The 26,998-nt window shown below is 37.1% G+C and overlaps 1 protein-coding gene across 1 annotated transcript in view; it reads right to left on the reverse strand.

Moving 5' to 3' along the window:
- The window catches only part of LOC107694912 (striated muscle preferentially expressed protein kinase-like), a 39,633-nt gene extending 14,693 nt beyond the window's left edge, over nucleotides 1-24,940 (reverse strand). Inside the window, 8 exon segments of the mRNA XM_016494628.1 lie at nucleotides 863-1,021; nucleotides 1,192-1,449; nucleotides 4,237-4,383; nucleotides 5,060-6,264; nucleotides 6,955-7,069; nucleotides 7,230-7,334; nucleotides 24,022-24,514; nucleotides 24,811-24,940. Of these exon segments, the coding sequence (XP_016350114.1) occupies nucleotides 863-1,021; nucleotides 1,192-1,449; nucleotides 4,237-4,383; nucleotides 5,060-6,264; nucleotides 6,955-7,069; nucleotides 7,230-7,334; nucleotides 24,022-24,379 (2,347 nt within the window). The 5' untranslated portion in view covers nucleotides 24,380-24,514; nucleotides 24,811-24,940.
- Nucleotides 24,941-26,998: the final 2,058 nt, after the last annotated feature.

Consider the following 26,998-nt stretch of genomic DNA (forward strand, 5'->3'; position numbering starts at 1 on the left):
TTTTGTTTTGTTCTCTCTCCGCATTCATCACTAATCACGCAACGCATACGTGCTGTGTCATCCGCCGGAACTGTTTCAGTGTATGACAGTCAGCGTAAGTGAGAGAAAAGTGTTTATTACATTTGAAATATGGATATTTTTCTGTTTTTCTTACAAAAACACATGGATTTGCTACATGGGGCCTTTATTCATCCCCCGGAGCCATCTGCGTCACGTTTTATTATGAATGCGCGAGATTTATTTGATGACTCGTGGACTGTTCAGCTGCAACACCCGCAGACTGCAATGATAGAGCTTGGAATAGCCAGGACAATTTTTAATATAACTCCGACTGGATTCGTCTGAAAGAAGAAAGTCATATACACCTAGGATGCCTCGGGGTGAGTAAAACACAAGCTAATTTTCATTTTTGGGTGAACTAACCCTTTCATGTATTTGGTCATGGCTGAATAGATCTGCTACGCTGCTGCTGTTGGTTATTGCTGTAGTTGTAGATTATTGCTGCTGCAAGCAAGTACAGGAACTTGCTACTTCCAATACATAAGCCGATATGGTGCTGTGAGTATTTAAGACATACTGCTGCTGCACAAATAACATATTAAATAACCCGTAGCAGATCTATACAGGTGGAGCTGGGGAAGGTGGAGGGTTTCAGAGGAACTCTGAAAGCGTGCTGCAATGCTAATCAGCCATTTAAATGTAAAGCAGCAACCTCATTGGCTGCGTATGCAACATGAACCTATCAGCTTGTGACAAGTCGTTTAATGCTAAGAATATCAGAGTTTCATGATAATAGAACTTGTTATTTATTTTAGGAAAACAAGTCTTGGTCTTTATTTTTATTATTTATTTATTTATTTACCACAATGAGTCCAGGTGACTTCAGGAGGGGGAGATCCACTGACTTTGCAATCAAATTGTGCAGACCGGCCCTCAGTAGTCTCTAGTGCCTCCAGTTTCTGTGTAAAGTGTGGCTTCTTAGATGGAATCACCAGAAGATTAGCTGTGCAAATGAGCTCTTCTGTACCATGCAAACAAGAACAAGAAGCACAGTTAATATTAATTAAAAGCAAATAAGTATTACTAGGAAACAAGATTAACATAACATTAAAGAATAGGCAGCTCAATGTTGATGCATAAATGATGTAAGATTTAGCTATGCTCACTTTGGAATGTTGTTATGACTCTTACCTTTTGCTGAACTGATTTTACAAGTATAGCTTCCACTGTCGTCTTCGTGCGCAGATTTGAACAGAAGGCTGCATCGGTGTCCATTAAACTGCATCTTACAATCAAATGGTGCTGGCTGTATCAACTTCCCATTAGCCAGCCAATCAACATCCACAGCCTGTGGACCAGTTATGAAACATTCAAATAAGGCTATCTCTCCTGCCTTGACTTTCACATCCTGCATTGGTCTGGAAATTGTCAGAGAAGACTCGGCAGGAACTGCATGGCAAAAAAGAAAAGTTACAATAATTACTAAAAAAAAAAAAAAAAGAATTAATACAATGGGGTTCAGAAGTCTGAGACACTGATTTAATTTAAACCTAGACATTTAAAAAAATCTGTTAATTAAAACAAAGAGTAAAATTCAAATAAGATTCTAGATGTATAGTGTAGTTAAACTTTTTATTCAAATTGTTGTTGTGAAGGTCTGCCTGATTACATTATGTGGTCCCCTACTAACAAAAACAATTCCTTTAAGCGGCCATTATTTCATGCGATGGATTTGCTATCAACATCAGCACAATAAGAGATGTTGTGGTACTGAATGTCAGTAATTTGATTCCACACACTCAGACTTTCACAGTTTATTAATGCACTTGGGTTTTATCTCCTAACATTAATGTTGTCATGGCAGTGTAATGCTTAGCAAAAGAAGAGAAAAACTGCAGTGGATCTTGGCCAGTGAACAAACACAGATGGCTCTGAGTGAGATTTCTAACTGACCACAGCTGGGGAGATCATCAAATAATCAAAATTAAATAATAATTTCCCTGATCCAATCAACGTTTTTCCACTTATGAAAGGCAGTCCCCCCAGCACAGAATAAATGCTGTGGCTTAATGGGAAATTCCAGAAACATTCCTTTGTTGAAAGGTGTCACAGAATTTCTGATATGTTAAAATTGTCATGGCAGTTATCTAAAATTGTAAATATGCCTTGCTTCAGTTGCTATACTCACTGTCTTTTTTTTATTTATTTTTTTATAATTTTTCTTTAAAGAAAAATATCCTCAACCTTTCCAGTGTTATTAAGTTCTTGTCTGGTAGATTTGCTGATACTTTCATATAGACTATAGACTATATCAAAAATCACATAATAGTAGTACTTTTAAATTAAATTTAATCTATTAAAAGTCTGTTTTATTCAAAATTACATGGTTGTCACACATGGATGCATACATAAATGCAGGAAGGTGCATAAATTAGTTATCAAACAAGATCTGAAGAAAAACATCCTGGGATTTATCTAAACTGTATTTCATCAGTGGTTTCTTTTAAAGCCAGTTAAAAACAACAATCTTACACACTGCAATAAAACAAGGCTGCAATTATATGAAGGAACAAGGGGGACTATAAATGTGCTGTGTATTTTGTGACCTAAAAAGGAAACACTTACTAGGCTTCTCCACTAGCCAAAGATAGCAGAAGTACTTACAGTGGGTATAGAAAAGAACACCCCCTCCCCTTTAAAATAATCAAATTTTGTTGCTTTGCAGTCTGAAATGAAGAAGAAAACTGTTTTTGTTTTATCCAGCTGTATTTATACAGTGCGACTTATGACATCGGAGTCAAAGATATAACACCAACATGTCAGAAAATAATAAAAATAAATAAATAATCCTTCGTTACCTTTAATATCCTACAATCCTGTGAGTTCCATTCCGTGATGGTTGAACTAAAAAATGAAGATGGCACCTAAAAGTTGCATTTGGTGGTCAGTTTGTGTGTAAATATATATTTCTGACTAACTTTTTGCACTTTTGATGTTAGTTCTAGCGAGAAATCAGAGTTATAGTAATTAAATATTCGTTTAGTTATCACCAAAACTCGTTCTATTTTGTTGTACATCATTAAACCATTATGCTGACTCAGAAGCCTGTCCAAAATCAGTTTCATGAGGTCCCTTCGTGCAAAAACGCTGCCTGCAAAGTCATTGCCTGATAGGGCGGCAAGGCAGCAAGTCAGCTGCCTAGGCTTTCAGACGCAGCCCAACTTAGTGATTTTTTTTTTTTTTGGTTTTGTTTTTTTTCCTGACATATTGGTGTTATATATTTCACTTGGATGTTATAAGTTGCACTGAGTAAATACAGCTGGATAAAACAAAAACTGTGTCCGTCTTCATTTCAGGCTGCAAAGCAACAAAATGTGATTATTTTAAAGGGGGGTGATTCTTTTCTATACCCACTGTAGAGGAATAGTTTTAGCATTGCTAGACAGTAATGTGTCACTGTTAGGTTGGTTCGATAAAATGTATTTTTTGTTGATTATACACACTTTTGCTAAGTTAAATAGTGATAACTGCCATACATGACTGTAATGTGTTTATATTGCCATTATTATGCAATCAAAATGAAAATAATTATTGCTGGTCTTTAGTGATACTTAATAATGCTGGTTTAATTAACTTAACTTTAAATTAATATAAGATGAAAAGGTAAGATTTTATGCTGATACTGTCCCTAAGTTGTTTGTAAACCTTTCAAGGTTAAATTGTATTATTATGAAACTCTTCTCAGAAGGCACAAATCAAACAGCAGCGGGAGTCATTTGTTGCCAAGAGATGGTCATGTTCATGTAAACAGATCTGTGCAGATGCAGCACAAATCTGATGATATTTACATCATGACTTAGTATTGAGTATTTCCACTGAATCTGCACAGATTTTACATGAACTTTCCTGAAAGTGTTTCACAAGTTGAAGCCAGTGATGATGTCTATATCATAGAGATGGTCTGTCTAGTTATACAGTTTAATGAATCATAACCCGTCAGATTGACTAGTGAGTTGACAGAATTACCCACCATAATTGATTTTCACCCACATTTGGTGGGTGTTAATTTCAAATCATGTTATAATATATGTTATTTACAGAGAGTGTCTCCACTGTTACTTGCAATAGTATTAGTCCTACATGAGAAGATACCATAACGATGATCATAAAATAATTTTAAAGAGCCACATAACAAGCATTTAAATAATGCTGTAGCTTAGGTCTGAGATATCTTACCTCTGGGAACAGGTTTTCCCTTGATGACGCACTGAAGCATCACCTCTGATCCAGCAGCTACCTTAAGTGCATTCTTAAGTGGAGGTTCATACATGGGGGCCTCTGCTGGGTCCACCTCCACAAACGTGTAGGAATCATCTGACAGGTCTTCTAGAAGGATCAGGCAACGGTTGTTACAGAAAGACCAAGTGACATTAAGGTAACATACTGTATCATGAACTCATTACAACCCCACAACCCTCATCTGTCTCTGGTTACAAATAACTTTAGTGATCTAAATTTAAACATTATGCTGGAAACAATGAAGAATTTTAATATGTTGCTCCATTATGGCAGAAATAGCAGCAATGCAGTAAAATAGGCTTCAAAACTGTGTCTGATCTTTGAGTTTTAAAGGAGTATTCTGTGTTCAAGTTAAGATCAATGGACGGCATTTGTGGCATGCTGATTACCACAAAAATGTCCACTAGTTCCTCATTATCTTTAAAAAAAAAAGCTTACAGTGAGTAATTTACTATGGAAATTGATGGGACTAATTCTCAATAATTAAAATACTCACTGTTTCAACAATATAGCCACTTTTTTTTTTTTTTTTTTTAAATTACCTCAGTGTAACCTCAAATCTTTTTTTTTTTTTTTTAAAGAAACGAGGGATAAGTCAAAGTTATTTTTGTGGTGTCCAGCATTATGTCACAAATGATGTTGATTGCTCTAAAGCTGTTTTGAACCCACAATATTTACAATTTTATTTATGGACATTCATCCAATGAACCCTTTTTTTTTTTTTTTTTAAGAAATAGTGGCTTACTGAAAGAAGGTTTACCTCTGTTTCTTCTGGTTGTTTTTCCTTCATGTTTCTCAACTTCCTTTTGACCACTCTCTGTTTTATCTGCCTCTTAACCCACAGGCTTATTTTCAACCACAATAGTAGGTATGGTCTTTTTCAGTATAAGTGATGAGCCTTTTTTCTCCTCTGTTTCCTTAAATGACTTTGGGAGCATGGAAACTGAATCAAACAACCTAGGAGGTTTTAGGGGCACCAAAACCCCTTGCATTATGGGTTGAGCAGGTGGTATTTCTACAGGTGATTTTGGTAATTTGCTGGACATACTTGTCCTTGGCACCTTAGGTGAACACTGTCCTGGTGTTTTACTGAATGTGACCTTTTCATTGATGACTTGCCTGTCTAACAACCGCCTGGGCTTAGAATCTTTCTTCCACTGGTTTTCTGTAATATCAGGAGGCAATTTTCTTTCAGGTTGCTTTGGTTCATCATTTGGTTCATTCTTTCTCTGTTGATGTGGTGATTCCTCCTTTGGAAATGTTGACCATCTTTCTTTTGATTCTGGTAAATCTTTTGAATTAGTAGTGTCTTCAATCTTCTGAATTACCTGGGCTGGAACTAACTCAGTGTTTCCAGTGGACTGCTTGTCAGTCTGGGTGAGCTGTTCCATTGAAAACGCTTTCTTGATGTTCGAATTTCCGACAAGTTTTTTTATTCGGTGAAGCTCTTCTGAGAGTTTACTCTGAAAATGTTTCTGTACATGGGTTGACTGTTCCTCCAGAGAGGACGCTTTCTGTTTGAAGAAAGACCTCTTGAGTGCTACATCACTCTTGGGGTTGTCTTGGAGCTTCCCTGATTTACTTCTACTATCCTCGGAATTGCAGGATGATGCTCGATTCAGACCCCATGATAGTCTTGATGAAGACAACTTTGGTATGTTACTGCTGTGTTTTTGTTCCTCAAAAGCTCTCATTTTGTCAAAGATTTTGGAACTTGCCTGTGACACTTTTGGAGTTTGGAGTGAGAATTTATCTTGGCAACCACTGCTTTGAGATGAAGCTGAGATTTTTGAAATTTTAAAAGGTAGCTCAACTCCATTCATGCCTGTTTTGGTGCCTTTGTGGGCAGTTGTTGGATCTGTTGTTGGCTCTACATCACTCAGGGTAATGGGACCTTGAGCTTTTTGGAATGGCTGGGTTTGAACAAATGGAGATGTTTCCCTTGTTATAAAGTCCAACTGGCCCCTGAAATGAGGGTGATTGTGGAAAATGTTGCATTATGAGAGAAAATAAAAACACTAAAATGGCAAAATGGGTGAATATTTTGTTACAAGTGCATTTTGAGTGAAAGAAAGCAAAATGTCAAACATAGTTATCCAATAAAACATGCATTGAAAAACATACCATGTTGAAAGATGTAAAACATTGCTGGAGATTAATAAACATAAAAGACTGCAATTAGAATTCAGACGTCACATACAATCGCATGCAAAAAGGTTTGTAAGAAAAAAGCCATACAAAAAAACTATGCAAGTGGAGTCAATGGAAAGTAGGAATCAAGAAAACATAAATAACATGACATGTTGACATAAATAGGCCACAATAAATGAAGAATAAAGTAATGAAATCTATTTTTAAAATGTTCCATTAGAGCTGTAATCGAAATTTGATACATTTGTTTTGTGCCACCTTGATTCAAGTTACTTTATGCCTTTTCATATCCAGTGTGCCAGCACTCATTCTTGAACACTGTAAATGGAAAAGGTCCTTCTTCGATAGAGGCTCAAAACACTGCCGTAGTAGTCACTGGCTATGGACATACTCTCCTCTGACCCCAATGCCACGTAGTACACACTTATTTGTGAGGCCCGCACAAGAGCTTCAATCCCCAGGTGTCTGACTGGAGGGCTCTCAACACACCCAGCATTTGCTTGCCTGCCAGGTGACAAGGGATCCTGAAGACCAGGAGCTCTAGAGCCCAGGGCTTGCATCTCCCTCTCCACTACTGGGCCATCACCTGGGATATGGAAAAGCATTGCTCTCCCCCAGCCTGAAAATACATGCTCTGTTAAAGGAATATTATAATAATCTAAAGCTTTTTTTTTTTCAACTGGTTAATTTGATGGATGGATTCATTATAATACATTTATGAATTCTGAGCTTTGTTGGAAGGCTTAACAATCACAAGTACTCACTCAGTATGTTCTTACCAGTGGGTTGACTGTTGATTGCTTCCCCCTGGGGAGGCATGAACTGTTCCTTCATCTCCATGGAGACCTGAGGCTCCGCAGTTTCATCCTCTGTACTGTTTGAGTCTAAAGAGAGAGTAGGTGAGGCATTTTGAAATGTATTGGTATGATTTTTAACCAAAGAAAAATTTAAGAAAAATAACATTGACATTTTTCTTAATGATCTAGCTGCAAGACATTTCTGAAATAAATAAATAATTTGAGAAAAGTAATACGAAAATTATATGTGGAATTCTTAAAGAATTTTTTAAACCTTTATAGGAAATGTCCTTCTTAAAAAAGGAAACATTCCAATGATCTTACACAGACTCATTTTTTTTTAATTAATAATAAAATATAATCAGTAACAGGTGCTTAAGTGCTAGCTAGCTAACATGCTTAGAATGGAGACAAAATTTAATGCCATGTTTTTGCTCCGAACCAACTTTTGTTTTCTTTTAAAAAACCTCCCTCTGTGATCTGATCTGGCTTTCTATCAGAGAATGAGTATGAGCAAAAATATATTAATTTAAGTATTATACAGTGGTAAAGGCTATGTCAATAAGCACTGCATTGCAAATATACTTTATTCTTATGTATTCTTAAATACCTGAGATTGCTTTAAGAACAAACATGAACAATATATTGTTGTCATGTTTCATCATTCAAAATGCTTCTATCTGCATTTTATTCAACTACTACGGTGATAGTTGGATTTGTCCACATTCCTGGAACATCATATGATTTATGACTTCTGTGAGTCTCACTTGTGGACTTTCTGCTCGAGGGCGCCCTCCAGCTATGAGTATGAATGAAACAGATATTGCATGAGAGTCTTAAGCGCTCCGAAATACTCACAATAGTTTTGACTAAAAAAATGAAGAAAAGAATAATAATAATAATAATAATAATAATAATAATAATACTTTTCTCTAAAAAAATGTAAGTAAACATATGAGAATTCGTCAGTATTCTCAGAATGTTCACACTTTTGAATTAAAAGCCTTGAGGGATGTTATTTAGTGAAACCCTTTCATGACTACCTAAAAGGAAATGGGTTATTATGGGTTCTTACATCTAAGGCGCATATTTATTAAAGGTACAGTTTTCACAATTCCTGGCACACATTAAGACATTACTGTCACTAAAAGATTTTTATAGTAAACCAGTGGCCAGTTGCATAAAAGGCTAACTAGTCTTACAAGTTAGTAATTTTTTTTTTTTTTTTTCTTTTCTTTAAAACTGGTCATAACGTTTTTAAGTCGGTTGCATACAAATGTAGATTGGTCTAGCTTGAATCCAAAATAAATAAATAATAAAAAATAAAAATAAATAAGACTCATTACCCCTTGGCTAACTGCTAGTTGGTCAGACTATTAATGATGTACTTTTTAATGATGTATAACTTGTCAAGTTAATTAGGCCAACATTGTTTTGCTTTATAACTAAACGTACAAATACTTTCATACTGTAATTTTCTTTTCCTGGATATATCATGGCAGTTTCAGATAAAATCTCCCTATGGATTGAAGTTATAGGAATTCACATTAACTGGCATTAAAGAAAGAAAGAAAGAAAGAAAGAAAGAAAGAAAGAAAAAGAAAACTATGCTGCAGTGCAAGCCTTACTCTTCCTGTAATAAATAATGTAAAATTTCAGTTTAATAAAAAATGTCAAACTGAAACTAGAGCTCTGGATTAAAACCTACAGTATACTTTACAGTTATAATAATGCATGGTTGCAAACTCTAACCAATCCAAGAGTCCAGTAATGAAAGGTGAGGATCACAGAAATGGATAACAATTACCATTGCTTTGCTTCCTGCACAAGCGAAAAACTTCACTTCCATAACGGCAGCAAGCAGAGGTGGACAAGAGAAGACTGTTACTATAGAAACCAATGTCTGCAGACATGCACTTGTGTAGGAGCATATACATAACACACACAAACATACGCACATATCCACAATTACAGGCAAAATTGTAAAATTTGATTATTGTAAAGCTTCAATCAGCATTGCATTCCTTTCCATACGGAAACCCAACAATTTTTAATTTTATCATTTAAAAATCTATAGATAGAAATGTATTGTCTTAGCAGCTATTTTTAAACTTGTTTAACCATCTACGCTATGATTATTCTGCAAAACATATCCATTCTGTAAAGTTGTGCACACTCTTCAGTTGTTGTATTTTCTACAAATAGGTTTGCGATTTTGGACTTTTTACAGTTTTGTCATGAGCAAAACACACCATGAGTGAATCTCCCAAACGTCCAGCTAGAATGTCCAGCTCTCTGGAACGACAAAAAAAAAACAAAACACAAAAGTCTTTCCGTTCATTTTGGGACGTTTTAAATAGATTTTTCTTAGCCTGTATGTTGCATCCATATGGTTATGCTAGTGGTGTAAATAATTTGGTTTTCATTCAACAACTATACATAAATACATCATGGTGACACAGGGCTGACACAGAAATGAAACACAATTCATATATATGAAGACTTATTTCCCCTCCTTTATCAATTCTCATGCTGGTTTGCAGCATTTCAAATGCACTCCTACATTGCTACCAAGGCAACTGGGCAATGTAGCTGTCACAGAGCCTGAGAAATTGTATTGTTTATCACCCATTATAAAGGCAAATAACTGGGGGAATATATATATATATATATATATATATGCTGTATGTTTGTCTGATATCAAACAACAACAACATTGACCTCAGTGACATTAGGTCTGTTTGTACAAAAGTTATTGTATTGGTCATACATAAACAGTTGGCTATGAGGTACAGTAGCTGGTAGGATACCTTAAAGAAGGAAGCATAACTATATCACTTATTTTACATTACTTCATTGTGAGTGTGATTTGCCAAATTCAATAAAAAATCTCAAAAGTCAAATTGTATAGTTTGTGAAGTGTATGATTCTGGATAGAAGGATTAGACTCACCTGAAATCTTTTCTGTGACCAGATTTTCTTCATGGCCTCGGATGAACTTAATCTCTCTTTCAGACTAAACAACAGAGACTTTGCCTGTGTTTCTGCAGAGAATACCACTATTTCTAATCTGAATCCTGGTTATTATTGATTCCTGTGTACTCTCCTAATAGTCTCAGTCATGTCCTTGCCAGAGCTTTTACCTCAAAGAATGTACCAAAATCCACAAATATGGAAAAATCAATAGAAATAGTACAAACATCCAATCATGATCCTTGTGTGACAAAAGATAGTTAAAGGGGAAAAGAAATCCTCAAGTAAACAACAACAACATCCAAGCTCTTTTGGATTCCCCACAGATGCTCTTAAATGACAAATAGAAATCCAAGTAATAAGATATTCCAAAGGCACAGAAGGAGGAGGAGGTCAGCTTGGTCCTAGTCACAAGAGAAGGAATGAAAAATCTGTCTTTTACAGACACCCACTTGCATTCTTTCAATCCCCTTTGGAGATAAAAACATAAAGAAATGGGGTAGTGGTAGATGAGACTAAAAAGAGAAACAAATAACAAGCAGCAGCTAATGATAGAGATGGAGATAAAAACATAAAGAAATGGGGTAGTGGTAGATGAGACTAAAAAGAGAAACAAATAACAAGCAGCAGCTAATGATAGAGATGGAGATAAAAACATAAAGAAATGGGGTAGTGGTAGATGAGACTAAAAAGAGAAACAAATAACAAGCAGCAGCTAATGATAGAGATGGAGATAAAAACATAAAGAAATGGGGTAGTGGTAGATGAGACTAAAAATATAAACAAATAACAAGCGGCAGCTAATGATAGAGGCAGATCTTAGTGCAGTCAAAGCAAAAACAACATTTTCAGCTTCCTCAGTGTGCTATCTCTCTTTCTCTCACATCTCTTCCTTTGTCTGTGGTGTTGGTGTGAGGAGAGAGAGACTATCGGTCTCAGCGCATCAATTAAATATTCTGTCAGGCTGTGGTGGCGTCACACTACTCCCATGTCGATGGTGCTGCTGCTGGAATGGGAAAGGAGGAAAGCTGGCACAGAGCATTCACTTTTTTTCTTTTGCTACAATGACCTCATTGAATTCTTTTATTCAGCATACACAAATAAAATTGTATATGCTTTATTTTGTCGCTATATGCATAAAATTCTGTGTACTACATGGAGAATGACATTCAATCTTTATCCAGCACACATGCATGAAACCACAAAGACAATAATGTTAAAGATAATAATGTTGTAGATTAATTCATTTTCTCACCTAAGCCTACCTCAAAACAGAACAATCCATAAGATAAAGCACTGACCTTATTATTTTAAATTTAGCTGCAGTTCATTTCTATTTTTATTTAATTTTGTAAATGAATTCAGTAGATTTCATGTATATTTAAAGTCATAAAGAGAACATTGTGGCTGAAGAGTCCTGTTTACAAGACTAGAAAACTGAGGTAAGTGTGAGATGGGTATCCAGCGGCTACAGTCCTGCTGGAGTTGATGCCAGTAATCTACCTTTTTGTAACCTAATTAAAAAAGTTATGATCAGTCTCGAAAAAAAAATCTTAGACTAGCTTTTTAAGACTAGTCTAAGCAGCTTATGCAACCTGCCCCAGGAGATTTCCTGGATTTTGTGGTTGGACTGGCTGTTGGACTGGGGATGATAGCCTGAAGAAAGTATGACAGTGGTGCAAAGCAACTTGAAGAAAGCCTTCCAGACTTGGGATATGAATTAAGGACTGTGGTCGGACACTAAGTCTTCCCGGTGGGCAGAAGTTCCAAAAGACATTGAGGAATAGTGTCTCCACAGGCCTTTGAAAAATGGTCAACAGCCACCAGGATAAAGTGGTCATCGTACTGATGCTGGGGCCACCAGTACCGTGAAAAGGTCAGCAAAGTCTGGGGGTTATGTCCACTTGGCATTCCAAAGATATTCCACACCAAGGTGGTCTTAGTTGACCTGAAACAGATGGTGAGAACTCAAGCCAGTGGTGTGATTCCTTCGCCAACTTGATGGCAATAAGCAATAAGTTGCCAGTAGTATAGTTTTGCTTGAAGAAAGTGAATGAATGAAGCTTTGCCTGGTGCCTGTACCGCTGGGACAGAATAGCCCTCACTCTGGATGTAGAAGCATTATGAAGAATTATCCACACTGAGCGGGATTTATGGAAAGAGTTCATGGTGGAGTACTGAGGTGAATGCCTCTTTTTTAGCTGCTGGAAGGCTTGAGCAGTTTAAGAAAACCAGGACAGAGTTTTGGGTGGTGAGGAAAGCAACAATGGAGTTAAAGTTTGAGAAGCCGAGAATATGTTGGAGTTTTTAAGGACCAGGGCTCCATGGCTTGCACCTCTTCCGGGACAATCTGGAATGCCACAGGTACCGATAATGTATCCCAGGAAGTGAATGGTGGTTCAATGCAACTGGTTTTATGAGAGGTGGTGCTCTTGAAGGCAACAGATGACTAGGCAGACGGACATGATTGGAGAATGAGGAGGAGTAAATCTGGATATTGTTTATGTAGATGATGAGAAGAGTACTGGAGACAGTACTGAAAGATTTCAATAATGAACCCCTTAAAGACTGAAGGTGAGTTGGACAGCCTATACAGATTCATCCAGTATTCATAGTTCCCCAGAGTAAGGAATGCAGATGAGGTTATAGTGGTTCCTGACATTAAGCTTGGTGTAGATGTGAGCATCTCAAGGGTCACTTGAACCATTGGTTCATTGACAGTTACATTACTGAGGGCATGGTAATGAATGCAGGGTCTCAGTCCACCATCTTTTTTGGCCACATAGAAGAAGCTGGATGAAGATGGAGAAACTGAAATGTGGATGTAGCCCTGCTTGAGTATTCCAATGTATTCAGTATTGTATTCATCAATGTATTGAGTATTCAATGTATTCCATCATGGCTCATTCAAGAAGTGATAAAGAAAAGACGTGAATGTGAGGTAGTAGTATGCCCGGCAGCATGCTGCTGGCACAGTCCTATGAACAGTGATGTGATGTGCCCTGTGAGGATTTCAGGGCACTCAAAACCTCTAGGAAATTGGAATACTCCTGTGGATTCCACACCTCATACTCTGCGGTAAACACAGATGTTGCTAGCAAGCCGTCCTTTCCACTCTGAAGGAGGAAGATTATTGAAATCAATATGCATAGGATCTTCAGAGGGTTTGAAAAATGGTTTAAATTGTATTTATCTGACCATTATTACCTTTTGGCAATTAATATAGAAGTGTCAAATCAAGTCATACTACAAGTTTAGTATGTAGTGCCGCAAGGCACATTACTAGAACAGTTGCTATTTGTATGTGCTACCTTTGGGAGATATCATTAACATGGAATTATTTTTCACTGTTACACTGACAAACTCAGCTCTATATTTCCTTAAGGCCCAACAAAACCTACCATTTCGCTAACCTACTAGAATGCATAGATGATATTAAATACTGGATGACTAGTAATGTCACATCTAAACCAAGCTCTTTCCCTCCACCAACACAGTGATCACTCTCCCCAGACTATTAATTATCCACACCTGTTCCATGCTGCAATCATACACTACATTTAAACTCATCCTGGACATTCAGTCAGCATCTGATATTATTAGCTGTGGTTACGCCATGTTGTAATTACCATAAATTCAAGATGACCACACGTGACGTTCTACTCAGAGCTGTCCATTTCCTATGTATTTCTATGGCAATATCAACGCCAAACTTTTCACATACTCGTAGAACTCATAATTTCAATTTGTAATCTGGCAATGTTCTGGACCACATGACTGCTGTTCCACCTGACTGCCGCAGATTAATTTAGGTGCTACTTAGGTGTTGATGGTGCCATAGAAACGCATAATTCTGTGTCCAAGGACATGGACAGCTCAGAGTATAATATCACGTGTTTATCTTTATCTCACATGAAGATAAGGGTAATTATTTTCATGGTGTGATCACAGTTATTCATCGAACGGACTACTCAGATACCTCTACATTTACTAGCAGAGTTATTACCCTAAAAGAGGTTTTATTTATTGGACCAAACACCTTCAAATGTAATAACCTAGAATACTTGATGGATGTATAAGACTCCCTCATACAATGACTCTCATCACCACTAGGTAGCACCACCTGCTTTGCACTCTTTAGTTAAAACTGTTCATTAAGCTAATTTGTACCAACTGCTTTTCTTATTCTTTAAAAGAGTTGCGTTCAGTCTTGAGCCCAGGGGCGGACTTACCCATTAGGCAAAGATCGGCAACCGCCTTGGGCCCCCAAAAGCCAAGGGCCCCCTAAAATGCTTTTCATATACGAGATGTGCATTAAGAGCGGACACACGAACGGTTGCTGTTTATTACCACGGCAACCTTCTGCGTATTCGCTTTGAACATGCTTCTTGTGTATCCTGCTTGTAGCAAATGAAAATATCATGCATCTGAGGCTGTAATTAAATATTGAGTAACAGTGCATATTATGTGTTTATTGTTTTAAATTCCGCTTACTCATTTATGAGAAGGACCCAGGTAGAGGACACATACAGTTACTTTTTTGGTTGATATAATACTTAGATGTGTAAATGTATAATTTCCTTTTCATTATTTTTTCAGTTTCATTTAAATTTGTAGTTAAAATAACTCAAATTAAATGTATTTTAAAGATTAGAATTAGACAGCCTTTGGAGAGTGTAAGTAATTGGGCTGAGCCCAGGCAAATAGGCTTACGCTGGTAACTCATCAATGGCATTTTTTTGTTCCACACTTTTCTCATTCTCACTAATTCAAGTCTTCAGAAAAGTTTCAATGGCATTTTCATTTTATCTGCTAAAGTAGCGTTTATGAGCGCAGCTCTGCTTTGTTTTCTACCATTACCCAGGAAACTGCTACATTTCTGATGTTCCAAAAGCGCCTCCTACTGGCAGAGAATGAATGTGCATTTTCAATAATCCAGTCTGCAGTTTTTGTTCAGACCAATGCGAAGATCCACCCACATAACCCCGTTTTAAATTAATATAATAATGTATACTTCTTGACTCATCCCTTTTCTTAAAAAAAAAAAAAAGTTTAAAGGCTCAATTGTGAGGTTTATCATTTTATAATTTATTTTGTTTTTGTGAAAACCTGTATCTCAACTGTAAACCAATTGCTATTTCGTGGTCTACAACATGAAAGAAAGCCATTATAACATGTACATGAAAAATGTAGAAACACAAGGAAGCATCACAACAAAAAAGAAACCTTAAGGTTGGTCTAGGTAAATGTGTGCAAATGTATAGGGCCCCATTCTTTGCCTGGGGCCCCCAATTCACTAAATCCGCACCTGCTTGAGCCTACATTGTACAGACTACCTGAGTTCAAGAAAGCTAACTGTTGTCTGTCGCCATTTGGCCTTCTTTATGGTTATCTACGGCTTCCACTTATGTGTTTATCTGGAGACTGATAATTTATTATGAGCACATTTTTACTGATATTCTACAGCAGTCCATATCTAAAACCTCTCATGTCCTTCCAGCTTCAAGATCTCTCTCAGCTGAGGCCACCAGCAGGGTTTCTACCTAATCCTAAACTCCCTGCTCCAGGAAGGTATGATGGGAATTTGGAGAGGTGTTAAGGATTCATTACCCAGTGTACCCTTGTTTTCCACTTGCAGCCTAACAGTGAACCCATTGCATCACACTTTATCACCTGAGTTAAAAGATAAGCTGGTCATCAGAGACCCGGCTCCCAATTTAGAGTCCTTGATTGATGTGGACATCAGACTGGACAACCACATTTAAGATCGCTAGAGCAAGCGTCATTGTGATATTCGACTAACTCCTGGTCCTGATTATCACAACAGGCACAGACATATCTTCACCAAACTAGACCTCCGGAATGCCTACCATCTGGACAAGATCTTTGCTGGCTACAGTTAAGAATCTGTCATTCAAGAGTAACATTTCTAACATTTGTAGTGGACTGTAGCTATGTGGTTGTTGCACAATGATAGCAGTATACCATCTCAACAAATGTTGTAAAACATCCCTTTCAGGGACCAGTTTTATGGCTGCGACACTGGAGAACAGTTTTCTGCATTTTGATTGGATCTTAATGGACTAACACAAACTAATTTTGTTTTGGCCTGTGACCACGATAAAAATTCAATTCCAAATTGAAGACCTCATGCAGCAGCTCTTGCTGAAAAAAAAAAAAGAAAAGTCACAAGAATCCAAAGCAACTTATAGATGAGGAATACAACGATTCATCATAGGATGGTAATAAACACGAGAAGAAAACGTCCTTGAGAGTGATGTATGAGTTTGGAAACCTTAAAACTGATGTTACATACAGCACACCCATTTCATACCAGAAAAATCATATTTAGATAAATAAGTATTCTCAGTGACAGCTATCTGTAGTGCAAATTCAACTGTCCTTTTCCATCATGTTTGGACTCAGAACATTGCCAAAAGTATTCTGGTGGTGGTTGCATTGGTAATGCATTGGTAAAAAACAGAAGTGAGTAATACATTGGTTAAATACACTGTTCTAAACTGTGTGCTTTAGATTATGCAAATGAGTTACATAGGGGGAAAGAAGGTTGGTCCACACTCTGTGTACCACCTGATGTCAGCAGTCAATCACAAAACTGGAATGGAGAAGTACCAAATTGCAATCTCGTCCTCATCGGAAAGGGATAAATGTATCCTTTCAACAGACATACCTTGTTCAGAGTCTCAGGCCTATAAGGGGAGAGGCATTAACAAATAAAACGTTTAGAGTCTATGGTCTGTCCAGAGAGAGATTAACATATACAACCAGTTCTGGCTCCTTTCCCCACTGTATTATTACCCAGCGCAACAAGTGTAAGAAATCACTGCTGATGTCAGTTACTAACAAGTAATCTTTCATGTTTCTTTAAAGCATGATAAGGTTTATTATTATTTAGGTTTTATTATTATTTAGGCTTATTAGTCTTAGAGAAACAACAGTTTATCTTTCCATAAAACAATGTTATTCTGCTATAGCAACACTGTCACAAAGCAAACCTTTAGGCAATGTGTTCGTTTGTGGGATTAAAAAGGATGGCTCTATACCTACAAGAGCACTGTTGTGCAAGGTGTACATCACTGACAGCACTGAAATATATATACAAAAGTCCAAAAGTGATTGTGCAAAGATATAGTGAAACAATACCAAAATACCAAAGTGTCAAAGAAACCGGGAAATAAAAATGTCAAGATTCACATTTACAAAAAACTCTACATAACTGCTGCCACATTTTAGACATAATGCTGCAGCATTTTTTATTTTTTTTGCCACAGCATGGCTGACAACCAGCCTTACAAAGCAACTTGCTAGCCAAATTACACTTATAAGCATACAACCATAATGTTCCAGTAGCTTAAAGAGTAGCGCATGATGTTAGCAATGCCAAGTTCTTGGTTTCAATTCCCAAGGAATACACAAACCGATAACATGCATACCTTGAATGCAATTTAAGTAACTTTGGATGAAGGCATCTGCAACGGCATAAGCTTAACATAAAAAAAGCAAACATAGCAGGTGACATAATGGTTAAAGGAATAGAACATGCTGTAGCTTGAATAACATCACACATTGTGGATTACATTTAATTCAAACTTCACCATCTTGCTGATCTCTTTTCCTGCTCTTGATCAGAATCAGAATCAGAATCAGAATCAGAATCAGAAAGAGCTTTATTGCCAAGTACAGAATCAGAATCAGAATCAGAATCAGAATCAGAATCAGAATCAGAATCAGAATCAGAATCAGAATCAGAATCAGAATCAGAATCAGAAAGAGCTTTATTGCCAAGTATGTTTGCACATACAAGGAATTTGTTATAGTGTCACAAGCTTCCAGTACACGGAGACAACAACAACACACAGATAATAAAAATAAGATGTGAATAAAATACACATGCATAAATATAAACCACAAAAAAAGAATAAATTGTATGTACAGGTGTGCTATAGATAGAATAGGAATAGAATAAAATAAAATAAAGTTGTAGGGATGTACTAGGATTTAGGGTGATAAATAAGTATAAGGTTATAGCACATACTTTAATTGCACAATGGGAGAACATTAACTGTTCATGAGGTAGATTGCCTGGGGAAAGAAACTGTTCTTGTGCCTGGCTGTCCTGGTATTCGGTGCTCTGTAACGCCGACCAGATGGCAAAAGTTTAAAAAGGAGATGGCTTGGATGTGATGGATCCAGAGTGATTTTCTGAGCCCTTTTACTCACTCTGGATGTATACAGTTCTTGGAAGGTAGGCAGGGAGGCACCAATAATCCTTTCAGCAGTCCGAACCATTCTCTGTAGTCTTCTGATGTCTGATTTTTGTAGAGGGAGAAGAGCAGTGGGGAGAGGACGCAACCCTGAGGGGTGCCAGTGCTGGTGGTGCGGTTGTTGGATGTGAATTTACCAATTCTCACTAGCTGTTGCCTATCTGTCAGAAAGCTGGTGATCCATTGACAGATATATCTAGGGACAGAGAGCTGGGTTAGTTTGGTGGGTTAGTTTGGAGGAGTGTTGGGATGATGGTGTTGAAAGCGGAGCTAAAGTCCACAAACAGGATCCTCACATAAGTCCCTGTTTTGTCCAGATGTTGCAGGATGAAGTGCAGTAGGGCCACAGGTCTGTAGTCATTAAGTCCTGTTATCTTGGGTTTCTTTGGGACGGGGATGATGGTGGAGTGTTCGAAGCAGGCAGGGACTTCGGACAGCTCCAGTGATCTGTTGAAGATCTGTGAGAAGATGGGGGCCAGCTGGTCAGTGCAGGTTTTCAGACAGGCTGGTGTCACACCATCTGGGCCTGGTGCTTTTCTTCTCTTGTTCTTTCTGAAGACCTGGCGCACATCATCCTCACTGATCTGAAATGTAGGAGTGGGGGAGAGGGGGGTTGCAGGAGGTGTTGATGGTTGTGTGGAGAGATGTTCAGAGTGGGTGTGGGGTGTTAGACTGGGAGTTTCAAATCTACAGTAAAACTCATTCAGGTCTTCAGCAAGTTGTTGATTGGCCTCAGTGCTGGGGGATGGTGTCTTGTAGTTGGTGATGTCTTTCAGGCCTTTCCACACTGATGCAGGGTCATTGGCAGAAAACTGGTGTTCTAGTTTTTTAGCGTAGTTCCTCTTGGCCACTCTAATCTCCTTATTCAGTGTGTTTCTGGCCTGATTGTACAAGACTCAGTCCCCCATTTTGTAGGCATCCTCTTTGGCCTGACGAAGATGACGAAGTTTTGCTGTAAACCATGGCCTATCATTGTATGAATGTTGATGTTCTTACATCTGCTATTTTTGGTTTTTAAAATATAAAGTTATATGAGGAAGGATTAGAACCCACAACCCATCATACTCAAATTGAGAAAGTTATCTCCAACTTCCTAGAATGAGACAGCTCTTACCCATTTGAAATGTACACAAAATATTCTACTGTAACAAGCAATTGAGATGCACCGATCGATCGGCCCGGATCAGTGATCGGTCGGTCAGTCTCACTTCTTTCCGATTCTGAGCCGATCTGTTTTGTTACCAACGGCACAGGCAATAACGCCAGTCGCGCATTCTCGCTCTCTTCTCTCCAACGACCCCTTCTCTCTCTCACGCGTCTCATTCGCTCCGGTTAAATAGTGCTTGTATTGCGCATTATTTTAGTCATTCCCGCAGGTTTCGCGCTTACACCAAAAGCGCGCGCACCACCACTGATCTATATTAGTGGAGCGCACAAACCACGCAGTCTCGAACAGCTTGTGAGCCACAAATACCAAAATGAGTGTCTAACTGCACTAAAACGTTCAAATACATACAAAATTATGTCAAAATGCCCGTCTTATACCCACACAAGCAGTCTTGGCCACTTGAGAGCGCGTGCACGCGACAGGAAGTAAGTGTGCAAGACTGTCCCAGGTCTTCAAAACGCCAAAGTGCAGTGCCCCTAGTGCACACTAAATCCACACTATCTTGAATACCCTATTCGAGGCTTAGTGTATCCCATCATGCATCATGTTTTGGAATAAATCATAAGATTTTTGCAGAGATCTCGCGAGTGTTTACGGAAACTTTTCCAATATAAGTTAAATATTAATATAATAATTAGATAGGCTATTATTACATATAATTTGGTAGAAAAACAGTGTTGCACATTTTACTGGTGCAAAGATGCGTAGTGGTGATATTTATTTTGTACAACATTTTCAACTGCTTTTCATCACTTAATTAGAAGCAGCTGCAACATAAACTGTCATCTGTTATAGGCACTACTGAACAGATATTTAGAATTGAAAAAAAAATGTTTATGTGTTCTTATTTTATTACTGAATTTTTACTTGTTTTTTATGAAAATAAAACTTTGCGTTGAAGAAAAGTAGATTTTTGTTTGTATATGCTGTTAATTATAGTTCTTAGAAAGAAAATCGGAATTGGCAAAAATCGGTATCGGCAGATCACACTAACAAAAAATCAGAAATCGGAATCGGCCAAGAAAATTGCAATCAGTGCATCTCTACAAGCAATGGAAGAGATTTAAAATTTTTTGACAGTTTGGTCTAATAGATGAGAAGAAGGGGAGACAACATTGTGTCATGTACCAGCATAAACCACAAAGCTTTTCATACACATCATCACCATTACTAAAATGTATCATATTTTGACTGTGCTAACAGAAAATTGTATGACGGAAATGTTATTGTTTCATATTAAATCTACAAGTCTAAAAGATTAGACTTTTTTTTTTATTACAGCTGTATTTATCACAAGCTGTCAAGTTCTGCTTTGTTGGGCCATGAAAAACTAAATGCTATTGGTTATTTTTCTTTTTTTTTTCTTTTCTTTTTTTAAAGGGATGGGCCCTTTGATGTGTCTCACCCTACCATCCTTTTTTAATCTAAATATGTCTGCATATTGAAGAAAACTGATCTTGTCACATCAGTTCATGTAGATTTTAATAATTAGTTCCTGTTCCATGGATTTATCCACTGACCTATAGAATCCTGGAACTGACAGAGGCAGATGCAAGGATGAAGATATCAAATTAAATGTCACAAGTTCAGTTGATTATTTGAATGGATCAGAAAAAATATTGCTTTCTCAAATCACTGTGCACAAGTTAATGACAAAGTCAAAACAATCTCTGTGATCATTAAACATAATAATGTTATTATTTACATTTCTGTTTAGACCTGGGAACTAGCAAATATGAAATTGCTGCTGTTAACCAGTACAGGGTGGAATTTTATTACTGGCAGGAATCGGGATCAAGTAGGGAGGCAGACGGAGACTTACACATCAGTCTTGTGTGCCCCACTGACCCCCCAACCCACACCACAAATAAATAAATAAATAATATGTAAAATATGCCAAAACATGCTTTTTTCCCCCATAAATGTAATGTGATAGAACCAATTTGCCAACCCAATCAACATATTTTGGTTTTTACAAACCTAATCAGAGCAAACCCCTGATATATAGCACTCATCTGGATTGGTACTGCCACATATAAAGAATTGAACTCAGAATCTTGTACAAACTTAACTCACCTTTTTCTTTCTCTCTCCTAGAACCAGCAGTTCCCATCCTCACATTACTCGGAGCATTACTCTGATGAGACAACTTTTGACTTATCATGGCTTCCAGTATGATGCTCTCATTCCTGGCTTATCCCCAGACCACAAAAATTAAGCTTATATTTTCCCCCTAAAAAGTGGGTAAATTTCGCCCATTTGTCTGGGTATGTTTCTCTTACTAAACTCAGAACTCACGGATGTTGTTGGGAGAGTCCAGTGGTCTATTTTGAGTGGTATAATAGACCCTTAGAGGACCTCTCGCACACTCTGCCTTTCACTAATACCATCAGATTACCATGAAGGCTCAATTTTTGGCACAGGTCTAAAGCATAGCTCTTCGCTCTATCTGTGAATTGCACAACAAAATTATGGGGGAAAAATCTCATGTTCATATTGCTGTCCATCCCATTTCTCCTGCTTCATGTATGCTTATCCAACTACTTTAAGACATTCTGTGATCCCCTTAATTAGTTGTCATATAAAGTCAACATTTTTTATTAATTAATTAATTTTTTATTATTAGTATTAGTCAAGCCGCAACATTTCATTCACTGAGTGCGAAATACATTTCTAACTGGTTTAATGATGCTTTGTAATTCTTTAACTCTTGTGCAGATTTGTTATCATTGTGGGTCTAAATAAAAACACAGGCATCAGTCCAACACAGCCACATCTATAATTGAGAATCATGTGTAACAGAGTAACAATAAATCTGTAACTGGAGCTCTGGCACATTCCAGGCTGTAAATACCCAGAGATAGCCAGAGAGAGATAGAGAGAGAGAGACTGTGGGGAGAAGAGAACAGGACAAGATACATAGTGCCTAAAAGATAAAGAGTGAGATGTGCTGAGTGTTCTGACAGCTGATGACCCTGCGTAGTCATAGCCATTGACAGTGTTGTAGTTGGTGTGACTCTTGTGTATTTTAGATGCAGAACAGCAATAACTCACAGAAGTAGGACTTGAGATGGCTTGGAAGCATTGAAGTTTACACAGTGTAACCCCATTTTCTGGTGTAACACTTTATAATAAATGTCCATCCATTAGCATAAGTTTAAGCATTATAGCTAACATTAACAATGAGCGATATGGTTTTTTTTCACAGCATTTGCTATTTTTGTTAATGTGTGTAAAATACAATGATTCCTTGTTTGTTCCTGTTGGTTCACAGTGCATTTACTGATAATAATAAATAAAAACTTCTGATTTTAAAACTATTTTAGTAAATGTTGAAATTATCATCTGTTAAGAATGATAGTGCTGAAGCATTGTTAATTCATGTAAACTATTGTAGCGAATCAGCTCATAAGGGAAATATGAATAATTAATCATAACTAATTATAATTAATTATAAATATTTAGATCCGCTGTAGATATTTACTTGACCTCTCAGGGTCAACTGTCTGTCAATTCTAAGAACATTAATTTTCTGGTTAAGGGAAAAAACTTTCTTATTGTACAATTCTACAAAGAGCTTGTAGCATAAATCTGCATGATTAAGTGACTCCAGTTATGAGCAAACAATGAACAACGTCAAGTGTGATACAAGTAAGACTTTATTAACCACATAAACACTTAAACTAGTCTAACATACTACATAAACACTTAAACTGGTCTAACATAAAAATATATATTGTGTGTTTGATTGGTCCAGACGCTACACTATTGTACATTTTGTAACAAATGGAAATTTATTGTAAAGTGTTACAGACATGTCTAAGGGTAATCATATTTACACTCTTAGCCAAATGTGTAAAAACTGTACCTTTACGGATACAACAGCTTGTAACTGGGGCAGTACCCTTAAAGGGCCATCTTTGCACCTTATTTACTATTAAAACTTTCATATCAGTAATTTAAGGGTATGTTGCTATTCTAAAGTACTAATATGCTCATTTTAGATAAGGTAGATAAGGTACAACATTTTCCTTTTAAGGGTACAGATAAGCTGATTTACTCCTAAAGATACTTTTTTTTCTGACAGTGTAGGTTCAGAACCACTGACAGAAATGTAGCCATTCTATACTGTCAAACCAAGAGAGTCAAGAAGGGTCATCGCCTCCCCCATCACATTAAGGGAAAATTATATTTCGTTAACATTCAGACCATATAATCATGTCAGTCAAGCTGGCTTCAAGCAGATAAATTTACTTAAATGAGTTCCTCTAATTCAGATCTCTTAAACCTGCAGGGAACTTCTGCGAGGTTTTGCATTTACGCTCAGGGACATACTACAGCATCTTACCTTCTTCAAGGTCCAGCACAGCAAGGACAGCACTGGTTCTAGCTTCACCCAAGTGATTAACAGCCACACAGGTGTAGAGCCCTCCATCAGCTTGCTTACAATCTCGTATCCACAAACCGTCATAATCCTCATGATCATTTATCAGAGAGTCATCATTATGGTACCAGTGCAGTGTGGGTCTCGGGTTGCCTCCCACAGACACCCTCAGACAGACATCGCATCCTGCCGCAACAGCAGCCCACTTCAGCTTTCGGAGGAGCACGGGTGGAGCTTCAACGGGGAACTGCTCTGTCAAAGTTTCTTGGGTCGAGGAAATCATGGAGCTTGAGTTTCTCTTCAGCAACTCAGCTTTTTTCATTGTGATTATTTTATTGAGCAATACTATTAAACTCAATCTTTTGCACCGAGACAAATCATTTGGTGGCCACTGACTTGTTGAGATTTTATATTCCCCAGTTTGCTATTGGCTGTCATGATGAAACTTGTCTGTAATCTGCAAAAATAATTCAAAGCAATGGTATTTTGAAATTGAGCAATTATTAAAACTATTTAATTGCAGATTGTCTGATCAGAACCTTATAATAAACACAAAATGATTACGTGTACATAACATTAAAATACATCTGGATTTAATTCATATTTAATATTGTAATAAAATATTTTCCATTTCATGTACACCAGAATATGGAACTGTAAATTACAAGGCAAATTAAGCCTTACATCATACTTCTTTGTACCAAAATCCAATTAACAGTGAAAGAAAAAAAAAAAGAAAGATAAATGTTTTACCTCAACACAATGCCTCTGAATATCTTCATTAGCTGCAGCTTAATTTTAAGCCTTCACATGATCATGTAGTATTAGTCCAGTACCAGGGTCTGTTTACACAAGAGGGGGAAATGGAGTGTTCCTTCCCTCTTTTGGATAGTGACCCTCTCTCCCAGCAATCTACCAGCACGTCACACAGCCCCTTGCTTTTATCCTTCCTTCCATGCCCTTTATACTACACTCACTCCCTGTAGAGGTGACAGGCCACTACCACCAGCTTTCAAGTGACAGCTGGAGCAAGGGTAGGTGGAATTTTTTTAGGGCGTCCCAAAGTCTCTTGTGATGCTTTTACTATAAGATTTGAGTTTAATACATTTATGAGATTTGTGAGCAAGTCAAACAAAGATATGAGTACTCCACACATTTATTTATTTTAAATGTGTGTACCATTGAGAAAAAAAAAGTTCTTATAGCTTAGCGTACAACATTTGCAGCCCAGTGGAACAATCCACTTCACACTTATACGACTCCAAAATAAATGAACATAAATCCACCATTAACAAATAATCTACTGTAAGATAATATTTTTTATTATTTATTTATTACTTCCTAAATTCAATTTGATCAGAATACATGATTAATTTTCAGTGGCAATCAACTGAGGAAAACGCCTTTGCATGCATAATGGTGTACTTACAGCATCTACCAGCAGGGACTAACTGTTGACACTAACCAGCCAAACCCTGACTCTTTGGTCTTAAAGGCATAGTACAGACAAGTATAAATGTGACTTCTACACTCTGTGACACAAATGTGACACTCTTCCCCACTGCTGTGAAACATACCAGACACTTTGTAACCAACCAACACTACTGTTTTTGTGTATGAATACACTGAATGAATGTTGAGTGATTCATTGGTTAAAGATAGCATGGGCTAGCACATGATATGTTTACCGAACAGTTTCGAATAAGAGCGCAATGGAACATTGGCCTTTAGTTGTGTTGAAACAAAGAAAGGTACGCATAATACTTCAAAAAATGATCAGTATGAGTTTTCTATTGAATTTCACAAAAAATGTTAAATAATAATATTCATACAACTAAAGGCTACTATATGCCATTTCATACATTATGCAGACTGCAAAACTGATCTCTTCCTGGAAAAATTATAATAATGCTGAGCCATTTGCCAAATGCACTCCTTGTAGGTTTACCCCACATGTGGGCACAGTGCGGAAAGCTTCCATTCCATTCCATTATTATTATGATGCATATTCTGTTATTTTGACTATTAAAAATGAGAAGAAATCCATGTGTACCACACCCATTAGTACACTGGTCTAAATCTAAACCAGACACATGTGACTAACAAAACTAATGTGTCAAAGTGTTTGCCAAAGAAAAAGACTATCGACATTTAAAATGGTGACAGCTAATATTAGCTCAGAGAAAGCATTATATATTAGCTATATTTCATATCAAACATAATATCTGATCTTTACCATTTATTAATTCTGGTGGTGTATGTGAAGTGGAGAGTGGCTGAACTGTTCTTTTCTATTTCAGAATAGTCCTGCCAAGATACAGGCAAAACACCAGACAGAGATATTTGCACAACCAAGGTCAAACATTTGATAATGTAATATCTTGTTTGTTCTTTTCAAACTCATGTTTCATACTGTGGGAAAGCAGGTGTCAATAGTATCCAAACTGTCAGAAAAATCTTACAGAGAAAAATTAATAATAAGATTTGGCCAATAAGGAGTTCTGATAACAGGCAACAATGGAATTATCAAAAATATAACATCATTACAGCTAATACAGAGCTACAATCTAAATCCAAGAATCTAGTTTTATTGATTGATTGACATGTGAGGAACTGCCATTCTGCTTTCCAGGGTGCAGAAGGACAAATTAGCATTTACACTACAACTGCGATGACATTTTTCAAAATATCTTCTTTTATGCTTCTCAGAAGCAAGTAAGTCATACAAACAAGTGATGGATCATGGAACGACATGAAGGTGAATAAATTATGGCAGAATTTTAATTTTTGAGTCAACTATTCCTTTATGACCTGATGTAAACAGATTCATAGGATGTTTTCACACCTAATTCAGTTCAGGGGTCACCTTTGACTTATAAGGCAAAATGCAATAACATCACATTCACATAATAAATATAATGGGCTTCTGTATTTAAGATAG

Source organism: Sinocyclocheilus anshuiensis, unplaced genomic scaffold, assembly GCF_001515605.1.
Source record: "Sinocyclocheilus anshuiensis isolate Anshui unplaced genomic scaffold, SAMN03320099.WGS_v1.1 scaffold3199, whole genome shotgun sequence".
Lineage (NCBI taxonomy): Eukaryota > Metazoa > Chordata > Actinopteri > Cypriniformes > Cyprinidae > Sinocyclocheilus > Sinocyclocheilus anshuiensis.